The 22,459-nt window shown below is 35.8% G+C and overlaps 1 protein-coding gene across 1 annotated transcript in view; it reads left to right on the forward strand.

The window, feature by feature from the left end:
• Positions 1-22,459, forward strand: part of BBS7 (Bardet-Biedl syndrome 7) — a 63,938-nt gene that overhangs the window by 15,106 nt on the left and 26,373 nt on the right. The window contains exons 4-12 of the mRNA XM_026454116.1: positions 3,415-3,590; positions 5,904-6,090; positions 9,467-9,539; positions 10,213-10,329; positions 11,949-12,079; positions 16,079-16,163; positions 17,498-17,600; positions 19,317-19,509; positions 20,997-21,071. Coding sequence (XP_026309901.1) covers positions 3,415-3,590; positions 5,904-6,090; positions 9,467-9,539; positions 10,213-10,329; positions 11,949-12,079; positions 16,079-16,163; positions 17,498-17,600; positions 19,317-19,509; positions 20,997-21,071 — 1,140 coding nt within the window. The remainder of the gene's footprint in view (positions 1-3,414; positions 3,591-5,903; positions 6,091-9,466; positions 9,540-10,212; positions 10,330-11,948; positions 12,080-16,078; positions 16,164-17,497; positions 17,601-19,316; positions 19,510-20,996; positions 21,072-22,459) is intronic.

Here is a 22,459-nt window from a genome sequence, read left to right on the forward strand (position 1 = left end):
TAAAGGGGATATCACCACCGACCCCACAGAAATACAAACTACCATCAGAGAATACTATAAACACCTCTACGCAAATCAACTAGAAAATCTAGAAGAAATGGATAATTTCCTGGACGCGTACACTCTTCCAAGACTAAACCAGGAAGAAGTTGAATCCCTGAATAGACCAATAGCAGCCTCTGAAATTGAGGCAACAATTAATAGCCTGCCCACCAAAAAAAGCCCAGGACCAGATGGATTCACAGCTGAATTCTACCAGAGGTACAAGGAGGAGCTGGTACCATTCCTTCTGAAACTATTCCAATCAATAGAAAAAGAGGGAATCCTCCCTAACTCATTTTATGAGGCCAGCATCATCTTGATACCAAAGCCTGGCAGAGACACAACAAAAAAAGAGAATTTTAGACCAATCTCCCTGATGAACATCGATGCAAAAATCCTCAATAAAATCCTGGCAAACCGGATTCAGCAGCACATCAAAAAGCTTATCCACCATGATCAAGTGGGCTTCATCCCTGGGATGCAAGGCTGGTTCAACATTCGCAAATCAATCAACGTAATCCAGCATATCAACAGAACCAAAGACAAGAACCACATGATTATCTCCATAGATGCAGAAAAGGCTTTTGACAAAATTCAACAGCCCTTCATGCTAAAAACGCTCAACAAATTCGGTATTGATGGAACGTACCTCAAAATAATAAGAGCTATTTATGACAAACCCACAGCTAATATCATACTGAATGGGCAAAAACTGGAAAAGTTCCCTTTGAAAACTGGCACAAGACAGGGATGCCCTCTCTCACCACTCCTATTCAACATAGTGTTGGAAGTTCTGGCTAGGGCAATCAGGCAAGAGAAAGAAATCAAGGGTATTCAGTTAGGAAAAGAGGAAGTCAAATTGTCCCTGTTTGCAGATGACATGATTGTGTATTTAGAAAACCCCATCGTCTCAGCCCAAAATCTTCTTAAGCTGATAAGCAACTTCAGCAAAGTCTCAGGATACAAAATTAATGTGCAAAAATCACAAGCATTCTTATACACCAGTAACAGACAAGCAGAGAGCCAAATCAGGAATGAACTTCCATTCACAATTGCTTCAAAGAGAATAAAATACCTAGGAATCCAACTTACAAGGGATGTAAAGGACCTCTTCAAGGAGAACTACAAACCACTGCTCAGTGAAATCAAAGAGGACACAAACAAATGGAAGAACATACCATGCTCATGGATAGGCAGAATCAATATTGTGAAAATGGCCATACTGCCCAAGGTAATTTATAGATTCAATGCCATCCCCATCAAGCTACCAATGAGTTTCTTCACCGAATTGGAAAAAACTGCTTTAAAGTTCATATGGAACCAAAAAAGAGCCCGTATTGCCAAGACAATCCTAAGTCAAAAGGACAAAGCCGGAGGCGTCACGCTACCTGACTTCAAACTATACTACAAGGCTACAGTAACCAAAACAGCATGGTACTGGTACCAAAACAGAGATATAGACCAATGGAACAGAACAGAGCCTTCAGAAATAATGCCACACATCTACAACCATCTGATATTTGACAAACCTGAGAAAAACAAGAAATGGGGAAAGGATTCCCTATTTAATAAATGGTGCTGGGAAAATTGGCTAGCCATAAGTAGAAAGCTGAAACTGGATCCTTTCCTTACTCCTTATACGAAGATTAATTCAAGATGGATTAGAGACTTAAAAGTTAGACCTAATACCATCAAAACCCTAGAAGAAAATCTAGGTAGTACCATTCAGGACATAGGCACGGGCAAGGACTTCATGTCTAAAACACCAAAAGCAACGGCAGCAAAAGCCAAAATTGACAAATGGGATCTCATTAAACTAAAGAGCTTCTGCACAGCAAAAGAAACTACCATCAGAGTGAACAGGCAACCTACAGAATGGGAGAAAATTTTTGCAATCTACTCATCTGACAAAGGGCTCATTTCCAGAATCTACAAAGAACTCAAACAAATATACAAGAAAAAAACAAACAACCCCATCCAAAAGTGGGGAAAGGATATGAACAGACATTTCTCAAAAGAAGACATTCATACAGCCAACAGACACATGAAAAAATGCTCATCATCACTGGCCATCAGAGAAATGCAAATCAAAACCACAATGAGATACCATCTCACACCAGTTAGAATGGCAATCATTAAAAAATCAGGAAACAACAGGTGTTGGAGAGGATGTGGAGAAATAGGAACACTTTTACACTGTTGGTGGGATTGTAAACTAGTTCAACCATTATGGAAAACAGTATGGCGATTCCTCAAGGACCTAGAACTAGATGTACCATATGACCCAGCCATCCCACTACTGGGTATATACCCAAAGGATTATAAATTATGCTACTACAAAGACACATGCACACGTATGTTTATTGCGGCACTATTCACAATAGCAAAGACTTGGAATCAACCCAAATGTCCATCAGTGACAGACTGGATTAAGAAAATGTGGCACATATACACCATGGAATACTATGCAGCCATAAAAAAGGATGAGTTTGCGTCCTTTGTAGAGACATGGATGCAGCTGGAAACCATCATTCTTAGCAAATTATCACAAGAAGAGAAAACCAAACACCGCATGTTCTCACTCATAGGTGGGAACTGAACAATGAGCTCACTTGGACTCGGGAAGGGGAACATCACACACTGGGGCCTATCATGGGGAGGGGGGAGGGGGGAGGGATTGCATTGGGGAGTTATACCTGATATAAATGATGAATTGATGGGTGCTGACGAGTTGATGGGTGCAGCACACCAACATGGCACATGTATACATATGTAACCTGCACGTTATGCACATGTACCCTAGAACTTAAAGTATAATAAAAAAAAAATAAAAAAAAAATTAAAAAAAAAAAATCATCATTAAAAGTTGTTCACCAGGTACTGTTGTTTGTGAATGAAAGTTTAAGTTTCATATTAAAATGCATAAAATTAAAAAAAAAAAAAAAAAAAAAAAAGAATTTGCCAAATGGGCTTCCCTGTTCACAGGAGTATTGTTTAAGCCAGTGCCTCTAAAACTTCAATATGCATAGGAACTTGCTGGGGAATCTTGTTAAAATACAGAGTCTCATTCATTTGATCTGCATTTTAAATGAATTTAGTGATGCTAACATTGCTGCTTAGTGAACTGTACTTTGAATTGTAAGGATTTAGATTTCAATGACATCATGCAAATATGTGTGGGAATATATATTTAAAAGTTGAGTACAGCAAAAAACCTGAAGACCTACTAAAGTATACAGATTATTATCTAAAATTATTTCTGTATAGTGGAACTATAATATTTTGCAAATTTAACATCATAACATTTTGTATTGTAAAGGAAAAAATGCTCACAATAATTTGTGTATTTTTTTCATGAATGATTTTTTTCAGGCAGTGTTCAAGACTTTACCAGGGCCAAAGATTGCAAGACTGGAACTGGGAGGGGTTCTCAACACACCTCAGGAGAAAATTTTTATTGCTGCAGCATCTGAGATTAGAGCCTTCACAAAAAGAGGAAAACAGTTCCTCTCTTTTGAAACAAACCTCACTGAAAGCATTAAAGCTATGTATGTCTATTGTTCCTTTTTGTATTTTTACATACTTATATGTAATATTTTGGATAGATGTAAGCCAGCTGATTAAGGATCATATCTTAATAGGCTTTCTGGAAAATAAAATTAACTCAAGGTATTTTATTAGTCAGAAACTAAATTTGACCTACAATCAATATGAAATTGGTTGTTGAAATTTTGTTTTAAAAAACTTCATAGTATTTATACAATCATTTTTGACTACTTGGTTCAGTTTTGATTCATTATCAAGGTATGGGAAAAAATTGAAAATAAATCTCTAGATATTTACCTTTATGTTCCTTGGCTATTTTTGCTAATTTTGGTTTTCAGGTAGCATCGTTATGTTAAAAGGCTGTCAAAGTTAGTGATTACCAATAGGGTATAATTTCAGGTATATCAGGTAAGACTCTAAGTGAAATATAGCTCCCTAAATGGCTTCCTGATGTGAAATTTTGCAGTTCAGATTTTAGTTTTTGAATCACAGGGAGCTGAAAAGGGCTTTAAAATTCATCTAATTCACTCTTTCTTAAATTTGCTACTTAGAAGAATCCCTTGGGACACTTAATTCCTTGTCCCACCTCATACCTACGGAATCAGAATAACCAGGAGTAGGTTTTATTTTTATTTTTTAAGTTCTTCCTTTGAATCTAGTGCAGCCAAGTTGTATAATCAGTCAGATGCTTAGGCTAGAAACAACTGATTCAGCCCAAAGTTTTGCATAATGCACAGCCTGTCTCCTGATGTTTGAGATGTAAAATGTTGGTTTGGTAAAATTAGATAACAAACAATGATAAGTGGAAATATGTAATTTCAAATGGTTTAACAAGAATAGTAACACTTTTGAAATACAGTTGTATATAGACATGGCCAATGATAATTGTGAAATACTAAAAGTAATGTGTTAATAGCATAACTACATTCGGACAGGTATATGGATAGTAGTGTGAGAAAGATACGGAGTTTCTCAGTAATAGTCTCTTTAAATGGTTTCTTAAATATTTTTACTAGAGTGGCAAAGATAGGATAGAAAAGTTCTTTACTCAGTTTTTGAAAATTGATTATCTGAATCCCCACATTTGTAAGATTTTATAGGAAAACAAAAGTTATAACTTGAAGATACTCAGTAAGGAAACTGACCCCTTAACATTAGTCACTACACATCCTTTCCTGCTTAATGCTGCCGTGTATCCCCACTCATGTCAGCAATAGTGATTGCTAAATAGTACTTTGGCCAATATAATGCAAATATAATACAGATTGGTTTCAAAATGGAATTTAAATTTTTGAAAAACAGAATTTCATGAAGTTGATAAAAATAGTAAGAGGACTATTCAATCATATGCAGAGCCACAAAGTGAGGCCACTTAACTGAAGAAGAGAAAATCAGGGATGATTATTATAGGATAAGCTCTTTAGATAACAATTTTAATATAAAAAATTTTAAATAGAACTTGGAGGTACAGAAATACATGAAACATTCAAATAAAATTACCCTCTTTATGATAAATATGGTAATAACAATCTAGAAGTGAAAAATATATCACACTTACATATAAATTTTTGTCAAGCCATTTTAGCTCACCCAAGTGAAAACTTGATTTAGTCTATGAATTAGAACGTAGTTATGACTATTGACTAAATTTTGTTAAGTGTAATTTGAAATGAACTTGTTTTCATTTCTCTTTTCAAAATAAAGTTCTAATGAAATCTGTTTTTTTCCTGCTGTTTATCATTTAGTTTGAGGTAGAGTCACTTAAAATAGATTTTTTCAGGCAAATTAGCGTGCTGGTAAGGAAGCTAACTCTAGAGCAAAAAACTGAGTTGCAGTCTAATCTACTACTTAATAATTAGGTGCCATTAGGCAAGTTATTTAACATTTTATTATTCACCTATAAAAAGGAATAATGTCCCTATTTTATAGAGTTATGATGATTAATTGATCTAATACATAAAAATCGCTTAAGATAGTGCTTGGCACATAGTACACAAAGAAGTCATTTTTTGACGTATTAATTGCCTTTGGATATAGACAGTTAAATTATCATTATCTTGTCTTTGTTTTCCATTTTTCTGAGCTCAGTTTTATTGGGAAGCCTGAGGCCTTAACATCCTCATTTTCAGCTTTCAAAATCAAAAACAGTGTTATACCAAAAAGACTAGAAATTAAGTAGGAGAAAGTTTTAAAAACTGTGTTCTCTAAGTCTATAATAAAATGTTACTAAACTGTGTAAATTGTTCTGTTTTTATCTCTGAAAAAAATTCAGTACCTGTGCTTATTTTTTAAAATTACTATTTTAATGTTCTCAGGCACATATCTGGCTCAGACCTCTTTCTCAGTGCAAGTTACATCTATAACCATTATTGTGACTGCAAAGACCAACATTATTACCTTTCTGGGGATAAAATCAATGATGTTATCTGCCTTCCAGTGGAAAGATTATCTCGTATCACACCTGTATTGGCCTGCCAGGACAGAGTGCTCAGAGTTTTACAGGTTGCTGTTATTTGTGTTTTTCTAATTTTTTATAATTTATGTGAAAGAATATTGATGAACATTATGTACTTGAGATAAATAACTGTAGTGGTTACTGTTTTAAGTGCTTATATAAATATATGGAAATAATTTTTAAATAATTTGACACATTAATTTTTTTAACTTGAGTCAAATGTGTTCTTTTGTAAGTTTTTAGAGAAGCATATTTGGAAGAAAAGGGATATTTTTTGCCTCACCATCCACAATTTCTGAACTATTATCAGAATGGAGTACTTTGACTACAGATAACCTTTGCCTGCCTTTTTGTTTTGTTTTCTTCTTCCATCACCTTTCTCTTCCCCAAAAAATCAAATTAAAGGAAGAAATTGGGCTGGGGGGAGGGTTTTATGTAACTTGAGTTTATCCAACATTTATGGAAGTATATGGAATAAGCAATCAGTAAATATTTGTTGGATAAGTAAATGAGTGATAGAGGGAAAAATCGTTTTGATGTCCTTATATTTCTGGTAAAAACCACGATTGACTAAAACAACTGCTTCAGGTCACTGTTGTGAGTAATAATAGTTACCACTATATCTTCTTGAGAGTGGCTTTCAATAAAATGCATGCACACACACAAACACACACACACACTCTATAGGATGCTTAAAATAATATTTAAATGTAAATAGCATATAACAGATAGATGAACTGGATCAGAAACAGGCTGGTAATAGTTGGTGCAGTTGATGAAAAAGTTTAGCTGTTAAATCCATGCCAGCACAGGCTATCTCACTCTTTGGAATTCCATAGACAGATGGCCATTTCTTGGCATCAGCGCTTTTGTAGAAGGAAAGATCCAGTGAGTCTATGAAGTTTTTACCCCCAAGGGACAAAGTCATGTTAAAGGTTCATGTTAGGCTTGGTATGGTGGCTCAAACCTGTAATCCCAGCACTTTGGGAGGCTGAGACAGGAGGATCATTTGAGGCCAGGAGTTTGAGACCAGCCTGGCCAACATGGTGAAACCCCGTCTCTACTAAAGATACAAAATTAGCCGGGTGCAGTAGCACACCCCTGTAATCCCAGTTACTCAGAAGGAAGGAGGCTGAAGCACGAGAGCACTCGAACCCAGGAGGCAGAGGTTGTGCAGTGAGCTGAAATTGCGCCACTGCACTCCAGCCTGGGCAACAGAGGGAGATTCCATCTCAAAAAAATAAAAATAAAAGGAAAAGAAGAAAGATTCATTTTAGAGTTATGAATAATTTCCCCCATAGCCTGTGCTTTTAAATATGAATTATTTTGAACAAGGCTTTTAACAGGAGCTGTTTAGCATTCAATTAGAAATTGACTGAATTCTAGGATTCTGCTTTGTTTGACAAGAGAGCCATATGCTTATTACTTTTTTAAAAAAATTACTAAAGATCTGTAAAAAACAAATTGAAGTCTTTCCCTCTGCACTGCATACTTTTTTCTCACTCCCCATCTATCTCTATGAATAATCCATTACTCCAGAGGTTGCCTCTTTTTAATAGTTTTGTGTATATTCTTTTGTGTTTATATAGTTATGTGTAGAAAACTGTAAATTTTAAAATGATATTTTAAATAAAAGATAAAGTGAGCTGGGCACAGTGGCTCAGGCCTATTACCCCAGCACTTTGGGAGGCCAAGGTTGGAAGATCACTTGAGTCCAGGAATTCAAGACCAGCCTGGGCAACATAGTGAGACCCCCATCTCTTAAAAAAAAAGTTTAGCTGGGCATGGTGGTGCATGCCAGCAGTCCCAGCTACTCAGGAGGCGGAGGTGGGAACATCACTTGAGCCTGGGAGGTCAAGGCTGCAGTGAGCTATGATCACACCGCTGAACTGCACTCCAGCCTGTATGACAGAACCAGATCCTGGCTCAAAAAAAAAAAAAAAGATGAAGCATATGGCTTTCTTATGTTTTCTAAATAAACATTAAACTTTTTTAGGCCCGGTGTGGTGGATCACGCCTGTAATCCCAGCACTGTGGGAGGCTGAGGCAGATGGATCACCTGAGGTCAGGAGTTCAAGACCAACCTGGCCAACATGGCAAAACTTTGTCTCTACTAAAAATACAAAACTTAGCCAGGCATGGTGGCCTGCAGCTGTAATCCAGCTACTCGGGCAACTGAGACAGGAGAATCACTTGAACCCAGAAGGTGGAGGTTGCAGCGAGCTGAGATCACACCATTGCATTTCAGCCTGGGCAACAGAGTGAGATTCCATCTCAAAAAAAAAACAAAAAAACAAAAATGTCATATCATATTTACTATAATTTTGCAAATTGTGTTTTCTTTTCTTTTCTTTTTTGAGACAGAGTCTTGCTCTGTCACCCAGGCTGGAGTAGTGGCGCAATCTCGGCTCACTGCAACCTCTGCCTCCTGGGTTCAAGCGATTCTCCTCCCTCAGCCTCCTGAATAGGTAGGATTACAGGCGCGCACTGCCATGCCTGGCTAATTTTTTTGTATTTTTAGTAGAAACAGGGTTTCACCATGTTGGTCAGGCTGGTCTCGAACTCCTGACCTGATGATCCACCCACCTCAGTCTCCCAAAGTGCTGGGATTACAGGCGTGAGCCACCATGCCCGGCCCATTTTGCAAATTGTGTTTTCTTTGAATTCTAGATCATGGATATTTTTTCCATGTGAGTATAAGTTCTTCTAACTCATTCTTTAACAGCATCACAAATACTGTGCCCAAAATGACAAGCATTACAAGTAGCAAAATTGAAAAACTGAGAAATATAAAAGGACCTAACTTGTTTTTTTTATCTAAGTAGCAGGTCATTCTGCCTCTAACTGGAGCAGATTTTGGGAATACCCAAAGACAAGGCCAGCATTTTCCTTAGGAAGTAACTTTGTGTCTATTAAAATATTTGGATGTATTCCAAGTTAAAGCCCTCCAGTTAACCTAGAGAGGACAAAGGGAATAATTTGTTCCTAGAGACTTGATAGGAAAATCTACCAGTGTCAAGTTTTCAGGCAAACAACGTATTTAAAATGTATTAAGGGTAGAAAATATTTTAAATGTTTTCTCCATGGTCTTTTACATTATATATATGTGTGTGTGTGTGTGTGTGTATGTGTGTGTGTATATATATAGTGTGTATATATATACACGTATATATATGTGTATATATATGTATATATGTGTATATATATGTATATATATGTGTGTGTATATATATGTGTTCAAATCCGTTGATATATGCAAAATTGTTATCAAATGCAAGTTGTATTCATAACCTAATTTTTAAAGCAATTTTATTCTAGATGTTACTGAGAGTACTGTATTTGAATATTGATGTTATTCATGAATGCCTCTATTATTTTCAGTCTGTATTCTGTTTCAGTTTTTAAATATTTCTTTTCCTTCAGGGATCTGATGTGATGTATGAAATTGAAGTTCCTGGCCCCCCTACTGTCTTAGCACTACACAATGGAAATGGCGGTAATCAGGATTTTATTTTTCACAAATCAACTATGTGTTTTAATATTAAGTGAAAATGGGAAATTGTAGAAAGGACATAAACTAGAAATGAGACAGTTGTCTTTCTGGGATCTTGCCAGTAACTAACAGCACGAGTTATTGAACTTTTAATTCTCCATTTTTTTTGTTTTTGGGGGGCTGGGGGGCAGGCTCTCACTCTGTCTCCCAGGCTGGAGTGCAGTGGTACAATCTCGGCTTACCACAGCCTCGACCTCCCAGGCTCAAGGGATCCTCCCGCCTCAGCCTCCCTAGTACTACAGGCACACATCACCATGCCCAGCTAGCTTTTTGGTATTTTTTATAGAGACAGGGTTTTGCCATGTTGCTCAGGTTAGTCTGGAACTCCTGGGCTCAAATGATCCTCTCACCTTAGCCTCCCAAAGTTCTGGGATTACAGGCATGAACCATGGCACCCAACCTAATTTCTTCATCTTAAAATTAGATAATGGGGAAATGTCTTATCTCTTATAACTGTAAAATTGAGTGAATATATAATAACCATTCTCAAAAATTAAGTTTTATGTCTTTTTGTAATATTTTTTAAATGAGATTTTTACATAACAATATTTTGATTTTAAAGAGATTACTAATTATAGGAGGAGAAATATAATATGTTGACTTTAATTATAACTAGGTGACTCTGGAGAAGACCTTTTGTTTGGGACATCAGATGGAAAACTTGGGCTTATTCAGATTACTACATCCAAACCAATACACAAGTGGGAAATTCGAAATGAGAAAAAGAGGGGAGGTATGCTTTTCATGTAGTTCAGATTCTGAGGTGTCAATGATTATTAAGTATCTTAAATTATATAATTTATTCTATTTTATTTATACTACATAGCAGACTTAGCAATTAACACCTTGATTTATCTACTATTTGTTTATTTGTCAGGTCTGTTATACTATTGGCATAATTTTTTTAAAGTAAGAAATGCTTATAGTAATTTGGTATTGATACGTTTTTACAGGCTAATACCATTTTATGCTAATATCCAGTTTTAATTGGATTTTAGTTGTCTGAGGTAATTTAGTTGTCTGAGGTACAGAATTAATTGGAATCTAGGAGTCTTTGTTATGAAGCAAAGAAGAAGTGCAGTGGGTCAGAGAATATTCCTGTTTTCTAAGGAATTTATAACTTTCTAAGGAGAATTTATAACTAATTTGGTAGATAGTGAGATGCCTATGTGTATGTTCAGGATGTTCATATATTCATTTATTCCTTCAACAAATACTTATTAGGAGAGACAGAGTAAAAACAAATAAATACATAAGACAGCTTTACCTAGTCACCTGAAGAAAATAAAACAGTGCAGTGTATTGGAGAGTGATGATAGAAGGAGGAGGGTCACTTTTAGACCAGGTTGTCAAAGATAGCCTCTTAGAAGAGGTGAAATTTGAACTGAGATCCGATTGATAAGAAAAAGAGTTAGCAATATGAAGATTTGCGGGGAAAGAAATGTTTCAGGAATAGGAAAAAGTAAGTGCGAAAGATTTGAGGTGGAGGTAGATTTGATTCATTTGAGGAACAGTAGGAAGGTCAGTTTGGCTAAATGCATTAACATGGCAGGAGATGGAGTCAGAGAGGTAGAGTAGAGCCAAACTATGTAAGCCTTGGAAAACAGTTTGAATTTTAATCTAGGTGCTGTAGGAAGTCATTAGAAAATTGTCAGTGGGAGTGTGACATTTAATTTTACTAAACCTAAACAAAACAAAGGACACTGTTTGAAGAATGGATTGGAGGGGGCGGGAGGAAGCAGGTCAAAATTGGAAGCATGGAGACCAGTTGGAAGAGTTATTATAATTTATTCTAGTCTAGGCTAGCTTAGTCTAGGCTATCAGTAGCTGGAAACCTAAAGGAGACAATTTCAGTATATATTGTGGAGGTAGAGAAAATGGAATTTGCTAGTGGTTTTGATATGAGGGGTGGTGAGAAAAAAAGAAATCAGAGATGTAGCCCAGAATTTTTGTCTAAGCAGCTAGGTAGAATAATTTATGGAGATGGGGGAAGACAGAGGGAGGAGCAGTATTGGGAGGTATGGTAAAAAGGGGAATAAAGAGTTTTGTGTGGGGTATGGAAAGTTTAAGATGCAGATGTCTGTGAGAAGATACCAAATTCAATGTATCAGTCTGGAGCTTTGGCCAGAGCTGGAGGGAGATATAAATGTAGGGGCCGTTCTCACACAGATTATATTTAAAGACCTAGAAATAGATGAATGTGGATGGACAAGAGAAGAGCACTCGATTTTGCTCAAAGATTTTTACTCAGCATTCTCAGTCGGAATATGTGTTATTTTCATTCTTACTTGGCATATACTTGACTATAACTATTAGTCTTCTTAATAACTTATCACATATCTCTTTTTAAAGGTATTTTGTGTATTGACAGCTTTGACATTGTGGGTGATGGGGTTAAAGATTTACTTGTTGGGAGAGATGACGGAATGGTGGAAGTGTATAGTTTTGATAATGCAAATCAACCTGTTCTACGATTTGATCAGGTAAGTTCATTAAAAAAGACTAGATATGCTTATTATTTGTCAAATTATTATAGAGATGACAGATGGTTTGAATTTGATTAAGTGAAAATATATTAAAATCTTGTGTTTGGTTTAAAATATTGCTATTTTGATGTTATCAGAATCTTCTCCAGACTTCTCTTGTGTTTGAATAATAGACTCTTGCCTTTAAGCAGGATAATAAATTACTTTTTCATTATACTTTAAAATATTATTATAAGTATCTAAAGTATTAAATATTTTGCCTTAGTTTATAACGTATAATGATACTTTATGGGAGCAATATTTATATGTTTGGTTAATATAAGTTAATCTGTTGTCTTAAAATACTAAGATTTTAGGAATAAACTTCATATTGTTAGGACAGTATCAGAAATAACCTTAAGCAAAAGGAAAAAAGTAGCAGTTTCACTCTACCCACTCAAGGGCTGCCTGTATAAGAAGAAATACTAGATAAAAGTAATTTTAGTTCACAAATTTTAAATGTAATTAAGCTGATTTATGCCAAGCTATAAAGTTACATAGAGAAGCATTCTGGCATAAATTGAATCTTTCCTTTTCATGAACTAGTGTTCTTCAATCCAGGGCTTCCCTAACCCGCCTCATATAGGACATACTGAGGCTATTAAACTTAAAGAAAATAAAAGAGTTCACAACTCAAGTGTCAACTCTTTTTTTTTTTTTTTTTTTTTTTTGGTCTAATTTCTCTACTAGTGGTACCTCCCAATCCTAACTTTAACTGCAGTTCAGAAAATACAAGTGGTTTGAAGCACAGGTAAAGTATATCATTTAGAAAATATAGGGATAAAAATGTTACACAGTTGAGGTTATTTTTTAGATTGGTTTCAAATTTGTTCATCTTGTTTTGGTGTAAAAAGTCATCCTGCTAATGAGGCAAGTAATAGTTTAGGCTTAGAAATAATAATCCGTTGTTGATGATCTCCTGCTTTTTCTCATCAGCCCTTTGAGAAACTTTCCTATTCAGACCCCAAGTCTACTCTTTGACTTTTATTCTAAACCCCAGAAATGTCATAGCATTTACCTGTTCTGCCAGGTCTGGCACTAAGAAATCCTATCTTCCTCTTATTTCCTCTGTCTAATGACAGAGGTCCTGCTTTCAGGTTATTCTTAGGTTGGGAGTACTCTGCGTTATCTTGGATTCACATCATCACTTACTATGTTGCTTTTATAATCAGGAGAAGACCTACTGTCTGACACAGTCTGGACTGGTAGATGGTTGATTAATCAAAAAAGATAAGGGGTAAATCATAAAAAGAGAAAATATGTATACCTTGAAAATTGCATTTTAACTTAAACTTATATATTCATTTGCCAATAGTTTGAGGAAGGACCAAGGTCTTTTTTTTGTAAGTTTAGTTCCATGTTTTCTTACATAAAACTTATCCATACTATATTGCCCAGGATCTCTGATTTTATGGTTATAGGATCGTTCCTCCCTCCCTCCCTCCCTCCCATTCTTCCCTTTCTTTCCTCCCTTCCTCCCTCCCTTCCTTCCCTCCTTCCTTCCTTTTTCCTTTGTTTTTCTTTTCCTACTCCTTGCAGAACAAGGCTACCCCATAGGGAGTGTGCAGAGTAGCCCCAATTTTTTTATATAAGTACATAAGATAAATGAATTTCATTAAAATGTTCTATTAGCAAAAAAGTATATAGAAATGAACAGTTAAAAAAAGGAAATGAATAGTTTTAAAAATGTTTTCCAAGTATATTGCATTAAATATACTCTTTAAAGTTGTAATTAATAGTTCCCTGATAAACCACTCAGAAAGTGAGAATGTGCGTGTTTCTATTGGTTGAGTAAAACATTATTCTGCAAGTCAGGTGATTTCCAGTGTTTTGTGTTCAGTAAATTAAAGGAAGTTCTAATCAAGTTGTCAGATCAATAAAAAACAATTTTTTGAAAACTTTTATTATACACATCAACTGGACACTTGTTAAAAATGCAGATATTTGACCCCACCTGTAAATCTAACTTTATGTGATTTATAATCAAACCTTTGTTACTTGAATTTCTCAGGTAATTAGCCTCAGTAACAACTATCACAGCCTAATTTGCACGATAGCTCAGAGGTTTGCCCCCTATAGGGTAGGTGAAGAGAACTAGCATTTTGTTGATTGTCGGGTTTAATGCTAGTGTCCCTTCCTTCCACTCCCTCCTTTAAAACAAAGGTTCTCAGTCTTGCCTGCTAAGAATTACATACCAGAGTTTTTCAAACTGCTAGTCAAAACCAATTAGTGTGTTGCCAGTGCAGTTTTTAAAAAACAAAATAGAATAGATTAGAACATATCAGAGTATGACACAAATCTTTTAAGTTAGATACATTGCTGTATATGTTTATTTGTGAATGTATACCAGATTGTAATATAAAATTTATTGCTTGCTTTCCAAATAGCTTGAAAGCCACCGACCTAGAGTGTTTGTTAAAAACAGAGTTTCTGGCCAGGCACAGTGGCTTACACCTGTAATCCCAGCACTTCGGGAGGCCAAGGTGGGAGGTTTGCTTGAGCCCAGAAGTTCAACACCAGCCTGGGCAACATAGGGAGACCCCAGTTCTGCAAAAAAATTTTAAAAATCAGCTAGGTATGGTGGTGTACCCCTGCAATCCCAGCTACTTGGAAGGCCAAATTGGGAGGGTCACTTGAACCTGGGAGGTTGAGGCTGCAGTGAGCCATGATCATGCACTGCATTCCAGCCTGGGCAACAGATCAATGTCCTGTCTAAAAAGCAAACAAAAACAAAAAACCAGCTCCCTGCAATTATTTTAAAAGAAATAAATTAAAAAAAAAAAAAAAATACAGATTCCTAGTTGAGTTACTTAAGTGGTTGTCAAACAAGTTTGGGAAGTATTGCTTAAAAGATGGTTATTATAAACCCTGAGTCATCTGAAAAAACTTGATTTCTCTCCACAATAGCAGTTTTCCTAAAGATTCCATATAGGTTACCATCTTCTTTATTTATCTAAAAAACTATTTTGAGAATACACATAAGAGATGGTGCATGTAATTCAGATAATAGACTAAACTTACAGGGTATTTTGCTTTTTGCTTATGTAATTTTTTTTTTCCCCAGACAGAGTCTCGCTCTGTAGCCAGACTGGAGTGCAGTGGCATATCTCGGCTCACTGCAACCTCGACCTTCCAGGTTGAAGCGATTCTCCTGCCTCAGCCTCCTGAGTAGCTAGGACTACAGGCATGCACCACCACGCCCACCTGATTTTTTTGTATTTTTAGTAGAGATGGGGTTTCACCATGTTGGACAGGATGGTCTCAATCTCTTGACCTCGTGATCCGCCCACCTTGGCCTCCCAAAGTGCTGGGATTACAGGCATGAGCCATCGTGCCCAGCCTTGCTTATGTAAGTTTTTTAAAAACCTTTCTTTATGAAAATAATCTGGCTGGGAGCTATGGTTCAGGCCTATAATCCTAGCAGTTTGGGAGGCCAAGGTGGCAGATTGCTTGAGCCCACGATTTTAAGACCAGCCTGGGAAAAAGCAAAGCCCCATCTCTACAAAAAATAGAAAAATTAGCCCAGCGTTGTGGCGCGCACCTCTAGTCCCAGCTACTCTGGGGCCTAAGGCGGGAGGATCGTTTGAGCCCAGGAAGTCAAGGCTGCAGTGAGCTGTGATTGCACGACTGCACTCCAGCCTGGGTGACGGAGGGAGACGTTGTCTCTAAATAAATAAATAAACTATTTTAGCTCATTAGATGAGTATATCATTAGTTGAGTGGTACCCACAAATATACTAGGATCGTTTTGAATCTTCTTTCCCAAATTTAAAAACACTGAAGTTTCCTGCCATTTGTTCAAGATATTTTGTCTTTCTAATCTGAGTGTCTGCACATAAGCATTCAGTAAATATATATTGAATGTCTGGAGCCAGGGAAAACGTTGTGTAGCTTATTTTTAACATGTCTGTGAATTTTTTAGTTACTAATGAAGTGCTTGGTCTTAAACTTCCTTAGATGTTGTCTGAAAGTGTCACATCTATCCAGGGTGGTTGTGTAGCAAAAGACAGCTATGATGAAATCGTGGTGTCCACATATTCAGGTAAAGTAAATGATAATAGGTAATTGAAGAAAGAGTCAGCAACAAAAAAATCTAAACTTAATAAACTGCTTTTGATGTCTCTTTTTAAAAAAGAGTTATAGTAGTCCCCCCTTATTCATAGGGAATCTATTCCAAGATCCCTAGTGGAAGCCTCGAACCTCAGATAGTACTGAACCCTGTGCATATTTTTTTCCTATACCTACATGCCTGTGATAAAGTTTAACTTACAAATTAGGCATAGTATAATATTAACAATAACGAATAATAAAATAGAGCAATTATAACAATATGCTTAACATCACTACTCTTGCGCTTTGGGGCCCTTATTAAATAAAGTAAGGTTACTTGAACCCAAGCACTATGATACTGCAACAGTTGATCTGATAACTGGTTTGGCTTCTAAGCGAACATAGATAGGCTGGTAGCAGGTATCATATACAGCAAGTGATATGTTGGACAAAGGGATGATTTACGTCCTGGGCAGAATGGAGCAGGATGGCATGAGATTTTATCACCCTATTCAGAATGTTGTACAATTTAAAACTTAGGACTTATTTCTGGAATTTTCCATTTAATATGTTCAGCCTACCATTGACTATGGGTTACTAAAATGCAGAAAGTGGAATCGTGGATAAGGGGAGGCTGCTGTGTTAATCAATCACTCTTACAGCATTAAAAACTTTCTTGGTTAAAAAATAAGGAGAAAGTGTAGGCTTCTTGATTTATAAAATAGTTGATATTTGAATAATACTTTTTAAGAGTGTTTAGCATGTCACTCTTACCTTTATTAAATTATCTTATTTGATTTAAAGAGAAGTACTTATTGAGATTTATTTTATGTTTTGGACTATGTATGTGCCTGATAAAAAACTTTTTTTTTGAGACAGGGTCTCAAAAACTTGCCAAAACTTCTTTTGAATTGGTAATTTTTGCATCCTCATAGTAGTCATGTGAGAGTTTAAATTTCCATGAAAGTAATTTTTAAAAGGCAATTCTTATTTTTCAGCTATTTTTGAAATTGCTAGACTATGTTGACTTATTCTATATTTTAAATCTGTTAAGAAGTAAAAGATTCCCTTCATTATAGTATTATGGTATTTCAGGCAAAAAAAAAAAAAATGATATCACGAAATGCTTAAGTAATTTCTCTATAGTCTGGATATTTTCCAGCTTGATTTCATGTTTTGTTTTTGAATTAAGTCCTAGGGTTGAGGTAGGCTGATATTGGTGGACAAAGGGGCATGTACATTGGAGTTTCTGCTACACAATGCATAATTTATCTTTTTTAACACTAGCAGTACTAAGTAGTGCGTGACTGTATTTCATCTCTACAGGCTGGGTTACAGGTCTGACAACAGAGCCCATTCATAAGGAAAGTGGACCAGGAGAAGAACTAAAATTTAATCAGGAGATGCAGAATAAAATTTCTTCCTTACGGTAACTTTGAGTTTTTTATTTGCTTTTTAAAAAATCTCATGAAGTGTGTGGTTGTTGCTTTTTATTACTTATAGATGGAGTATATTTTATTGGAAGGAATTATATAATTAATTAATCACCTTTTAAAATGAAAGTTTACCATTTTGAGAAAATTAGCAGTAAGTGCTGATTAATATTTTGGAGATAGAAATACTTTTTGTATGCCTTATTCTGAATTGACTTTTTCTTAGGTCAAGAGTTGTATTTTTCATATATATTTTTTTTCATCATAGACACTTGTAGTGTTTTATTTTTTGCTTTTCACAGACATTAGAAATAAATCAACACAGATGGCTGTATTATTTCTCATTAACTCTAATGTTTACTCTTCCTGTGGACCCTTCTGAATCTGTAATGTTGACTTATAAATTTTCTTAACTGGAACTGAGTAATGTTGACTCCCCTAGACACAAGAATTGTTTTTATGGTATGCTCAATTTGAAGTGTGCTATGAAAAGGGGGACCTCAAACTCAAATAAAGATGCTTCATACAATGAAGAAGTAGGAGTTGCTGAAACTTTTAATGACTGCTCTCCCCATTTCAACCCATGCTGACCTTTTGTGGAGTGAAGGATGATCTTTTTTTGGTGGTAGTTGAAGGCTACAGAAACTTTTAAGGCAACAAATGCCACAAGTACTAGTAGCACAAGCCGTTTCACCAAAGCCACCAGAGAGCAAGCTGTAATGTTCATGCAAACAAGTATGCCAGATTCATTCAGGATATCCTACTTCATGCAACAAGGATACAAGTATAGTTAATGACTACTTTGTCACATCCTCAATACAGTACCTTTTATTTATAACCAAGTCTACCATTTCTTGATTCCACACTGGAATGTAAGCTTTACGAGAAGCTCAAGTCTGATTTGTTCATTTGATACCCAAACACTGCTAGGAACATAGGAGTAAATAGTAATATTTAGCAGTAAATATTTCTTTAATGAATGAATCTTTTCCTTTGTTCATCACACAGATCCCTTCCAAGCTCCTCCCTAGACTTTTCCTCCTAAATTGTGGCTAGTTAAGCCTCATGTTGTTCTATCCCAATGACTGTTTACTCCATTTGCATGTAGACCTTCCCCTTAACTGGAGCTCTAAGCAATGCCTGTGTAGTTCAGTCTCAGCAGAATCCTCTCCAACACTTGGTAATTAAGCTGTACCACTGGCTCATGATCATCCTTGTGGTCCCCAAAATGCTAATATTCTGCAGCTTCCTTTTTATTTTTTATGTCTTCCCTAGTGTCTTACTGAAAGTTACATGTTTACTAGCTTCACACATTTTGTCTCTTTTCATTAAGTCTAGTATGTTCTGCAATATTAATTTCTCTTCTCTTTAGTATAGTAAGTTTCTCTTCTGATTAGTACTTTATGTAACTGTAATAGGATTCCTGTGTTAAGATTGATTATTTTGTAGCCTACCATGATATTTAAAACTCTCTATTAATATTGCTAGTATGGGACTGAGTAGGTGTTTTAATTTTTGGGTTAAGGATAAATAATGTGGAATCATTTAGTCAGTCATAGAAGCAAAAATTTTGTTCCCTTTATTTTTATTTTATTAGCTCAACCAGTAAAAACACATTTTGTAAAAGCAAATATCTCAAATTTTTGTAAACATTCTAAGGACCTCAAATGTTTATACTTATATTTGACAAATTTGTGTATGTTTTTCTCCAGGAATGAGTTGGAACATCTGCAGTATAAGGTATTGCAGGAAAGAGAGAATTATCAGCAGTCTTCTCAATCAAGCAAAGCAAAATCAACAGTACCTTCCTTTGGTATAAATGATAAATTTACACTAAATAAAGATGATGCCAGTTACAGCCTTATCTTAGAGGTACAGACTACAATAGATAATGTCTTAATACAGGTAAGCAAAATGTCTAATTTCTTAGTTTTATGACTGCATCTATTTTGCAAACCAGTCATAGGTACTAATTATTATTGAACATTTTTAGTTTTAGACAGTAATTTTTTATTTTTTTATTTTTATTTTTTTGAGACAGAGTCTTACTCTGTCACCTAGACGGAGTGCAGTGGTGCAGTCTCAGCTCACTGTAACCTCCGCCTCCCAGGTTCAAGTGATTCTCCTGCCTCTCAGCCTCCCGAGTAGCTGGGACTATAGGTATGTGCCACCACGCCTGGCTTATTTTGTATTTTTAGTAGAGACAGGGTTTCACCATGTTGGCCAGGCTGGTCTTGAACTCCTGACCTCAGGTGATCCACCTGCCTCGGCCTCACAAAGTGCTGGGATTGCAAGCGTGAACCACGCCACCCAGCCATAGACAGTAATTTTAAATGTTTATGGCCTTTTAATCTTCCTTTAGATTGTTTGCTCATAGATTATTTGAATAGTATTTTTACTTTTTATTTATGTACTTAATAAACAAACCAAAGATGGGCTTAAATTTTAAGAAGAGATAGAAAAGACAGTAAGGTTTTTCTTCTTTGGCTACCCTCTGGGAGAATCTTAACAAAGATGTGACTTAGAAAACTACTATATTTAATGCCCTTGCTAGAACTTTTTCTTTTTAAGCCCCAAACATTAAAGTACAGCTTGCTCATTAACCCAATAGTTTCTGGTAGGTCAACAGGCAAAGTAGAAAATTCTAAAGGGTGAAATTTAGGGATAATAATGTATGACTCCATTCATCAATGTATATATTTGCTGACTTATGTAAATTAGAAGGTATTCAGGAAGTAGAAAAGGATAATAGGATGAATAGAAAACAAGCAAAAGATAGTAAACCAATCACAAAATGAGAACATAATAAATTGGAGGAAGAAAAGGTTTAAAAAGACGTAATGAAGAGATCAGATTATTTTAAAAAACCTAAAGGCAGAAAACTCTCTTAAGTAATGCTAGCTCACGGGTTGTTGCATTGAGCAACTCTGAGAATGCCATTCACGTAGAACACAGTGCAACAGCTTTGTCCTAGAAACTGCCTCTCCAGAGGAGACCAAAAATTATCTTCTTTCTGTGTTACAGGTGAAATTGAAACTGCTAAAACTGAATCAGAATGGCCATGTGATTATTTATAGCTCGTAGTAACATTTTTAGTACTTTACAAAAATAAGTGGGACAATTGGACTTCTAAGGGGGTGGTAAGAGATGATATTCTGTGATTTTTATATTCCAAGTTAGAAAAAAACAGGTGATTGTAAAATAACATTTATTCTTTATTATATTTATTTTCTAGAAGTATATAATATCAAGTATAAATTAAGAGAATTCATACTCTCAAATTTAAAGATGAATATAAACTAGAACTAAGGAGAACTCTTAGAGAAGACATAATTTATGAACATTTTTAGGTTTTTCATCTAAACCTTCTTTTTTTTTAATATTGACTGTAGAGTGATGTTCCAATAGATTTACTTGATGTGGATAAAAATTCTGCTGTTGTTAGCTTTAGCAGCTGTGATTCTGAGGTGAGTAAAAAATATAAAAGAATTCTTCACATGCTTTCATTTCTATTATGCCGTTTTGATTAAAGTCTATAAATGCTGTTAGGTTTTGATGTTTCTTTTTCAGTCATTTCTTATGTAACCTCTCCTTCAAAATCTGTGTCGGTTCTCTTTCCCTGTCCTCAGTCGAGAAACCTAGTGTTGTCCTAGATTCCTTCCTTTCTGTGATCTGTTACAGGTTGATATCCCTTATGTGAAATGCTTGGGACCAAGAAATATTTTGGATTTTGGATTTTTTTAGGTTTTGGAATATTTGTTTTATACTTACTGGTTCAGCACCCCAAATTTGAAAATCTGAAATCTGAAATGCTCCAGTGAGCGTTTCCTTAAAGTATTATCTTGGCACTCAAAAAGTGTAGGGTTTTGGAGCATTTTAGATACTCAGTTTGGGAATGTTCAGCCTATATACCCAATTAGTCAGTTTCTGTCAGTTCTACCTCCATGGCTTTCATACTTCTACTTGGCTTCATTCCTACCCCTGTTAACTTAGTCCAGGCCCTTACCATGTCTTCCTTGAACTACTTTATACATATCTCTGCCTCTAGTCTTGCCTCTGACTTCTGGGATATGCTGTATGTACACTACCACCAGAAGGTCTTCCTTCCTAAAACACAAACATCACTGTATCTTTCTTTTCTCAAAACCTTTTAAATATTCCTGATTTCCTGCTAGATATAAATATAGATTCCTTATTGTAGCATAGAAAACTTTCCATGATTCAGCTCTTGATTACATCTCTAACTTCTCTCTCACTGGCTGCTACCACCCCTCCCATGCACATTATTTCTGCCAAACTGAAGTTCTTAAAATTCCTGAAAATGCTATATAGTTTCACACATCCCTGCATTGGAACATGATCTGTTGCTTCCCCCGCTCTTCCTGCCCTGCCCCACTTTTTCTAGGCTTGCTGAATGTGTAATAAACTTCATTCAACAGACTTTTATTGAGCACTTAACATGTGCACAGTACCTGAGATGAGATCACGTCAATGCTTTTGGACATGCTTTCTGTATCACTTATTTCTGCTTAGTACTAGCCAATAAGCAGACTCAGAGCTATGTGTGACTCCTGAAGAGAAGTCAAGGTATAGATAAGGTTTGGATTAATTGCACTGGAGAAGGCAAGCCAGAGCAGGAGGAGATGGTAACTGGAGTTGGTGGGTAGTTGTATTAATATGTATTTTATTTTTATTTTTCTGCATTGGCACTGCTGCAGAATATATTTTACTTACTTGGTTTTTGTTACTTATTTACTTTTTTTAAGACATAGTCTCACTCTGTTGCCCAGGCTGGAGTACAGTGGCGTGATCATGGCTCACTGCAGCCTCGACCTCCTGGGCTCAAACAGATCCT

This window comes from Piliocolobus tephrosceles, chromosome 3, assembly GCF_002776525.5.
Source record: "Piliocolobus tephrosceles isolate RC106 chromosome 3, ASM277652v3, whole genome shotgun sequence".
NCBI lineage: Eukaryota > Metazoa > Chordata > Mammalia > Primates > Cercopithecidae > Piliocolobus > Piliocolobus tephrosceles.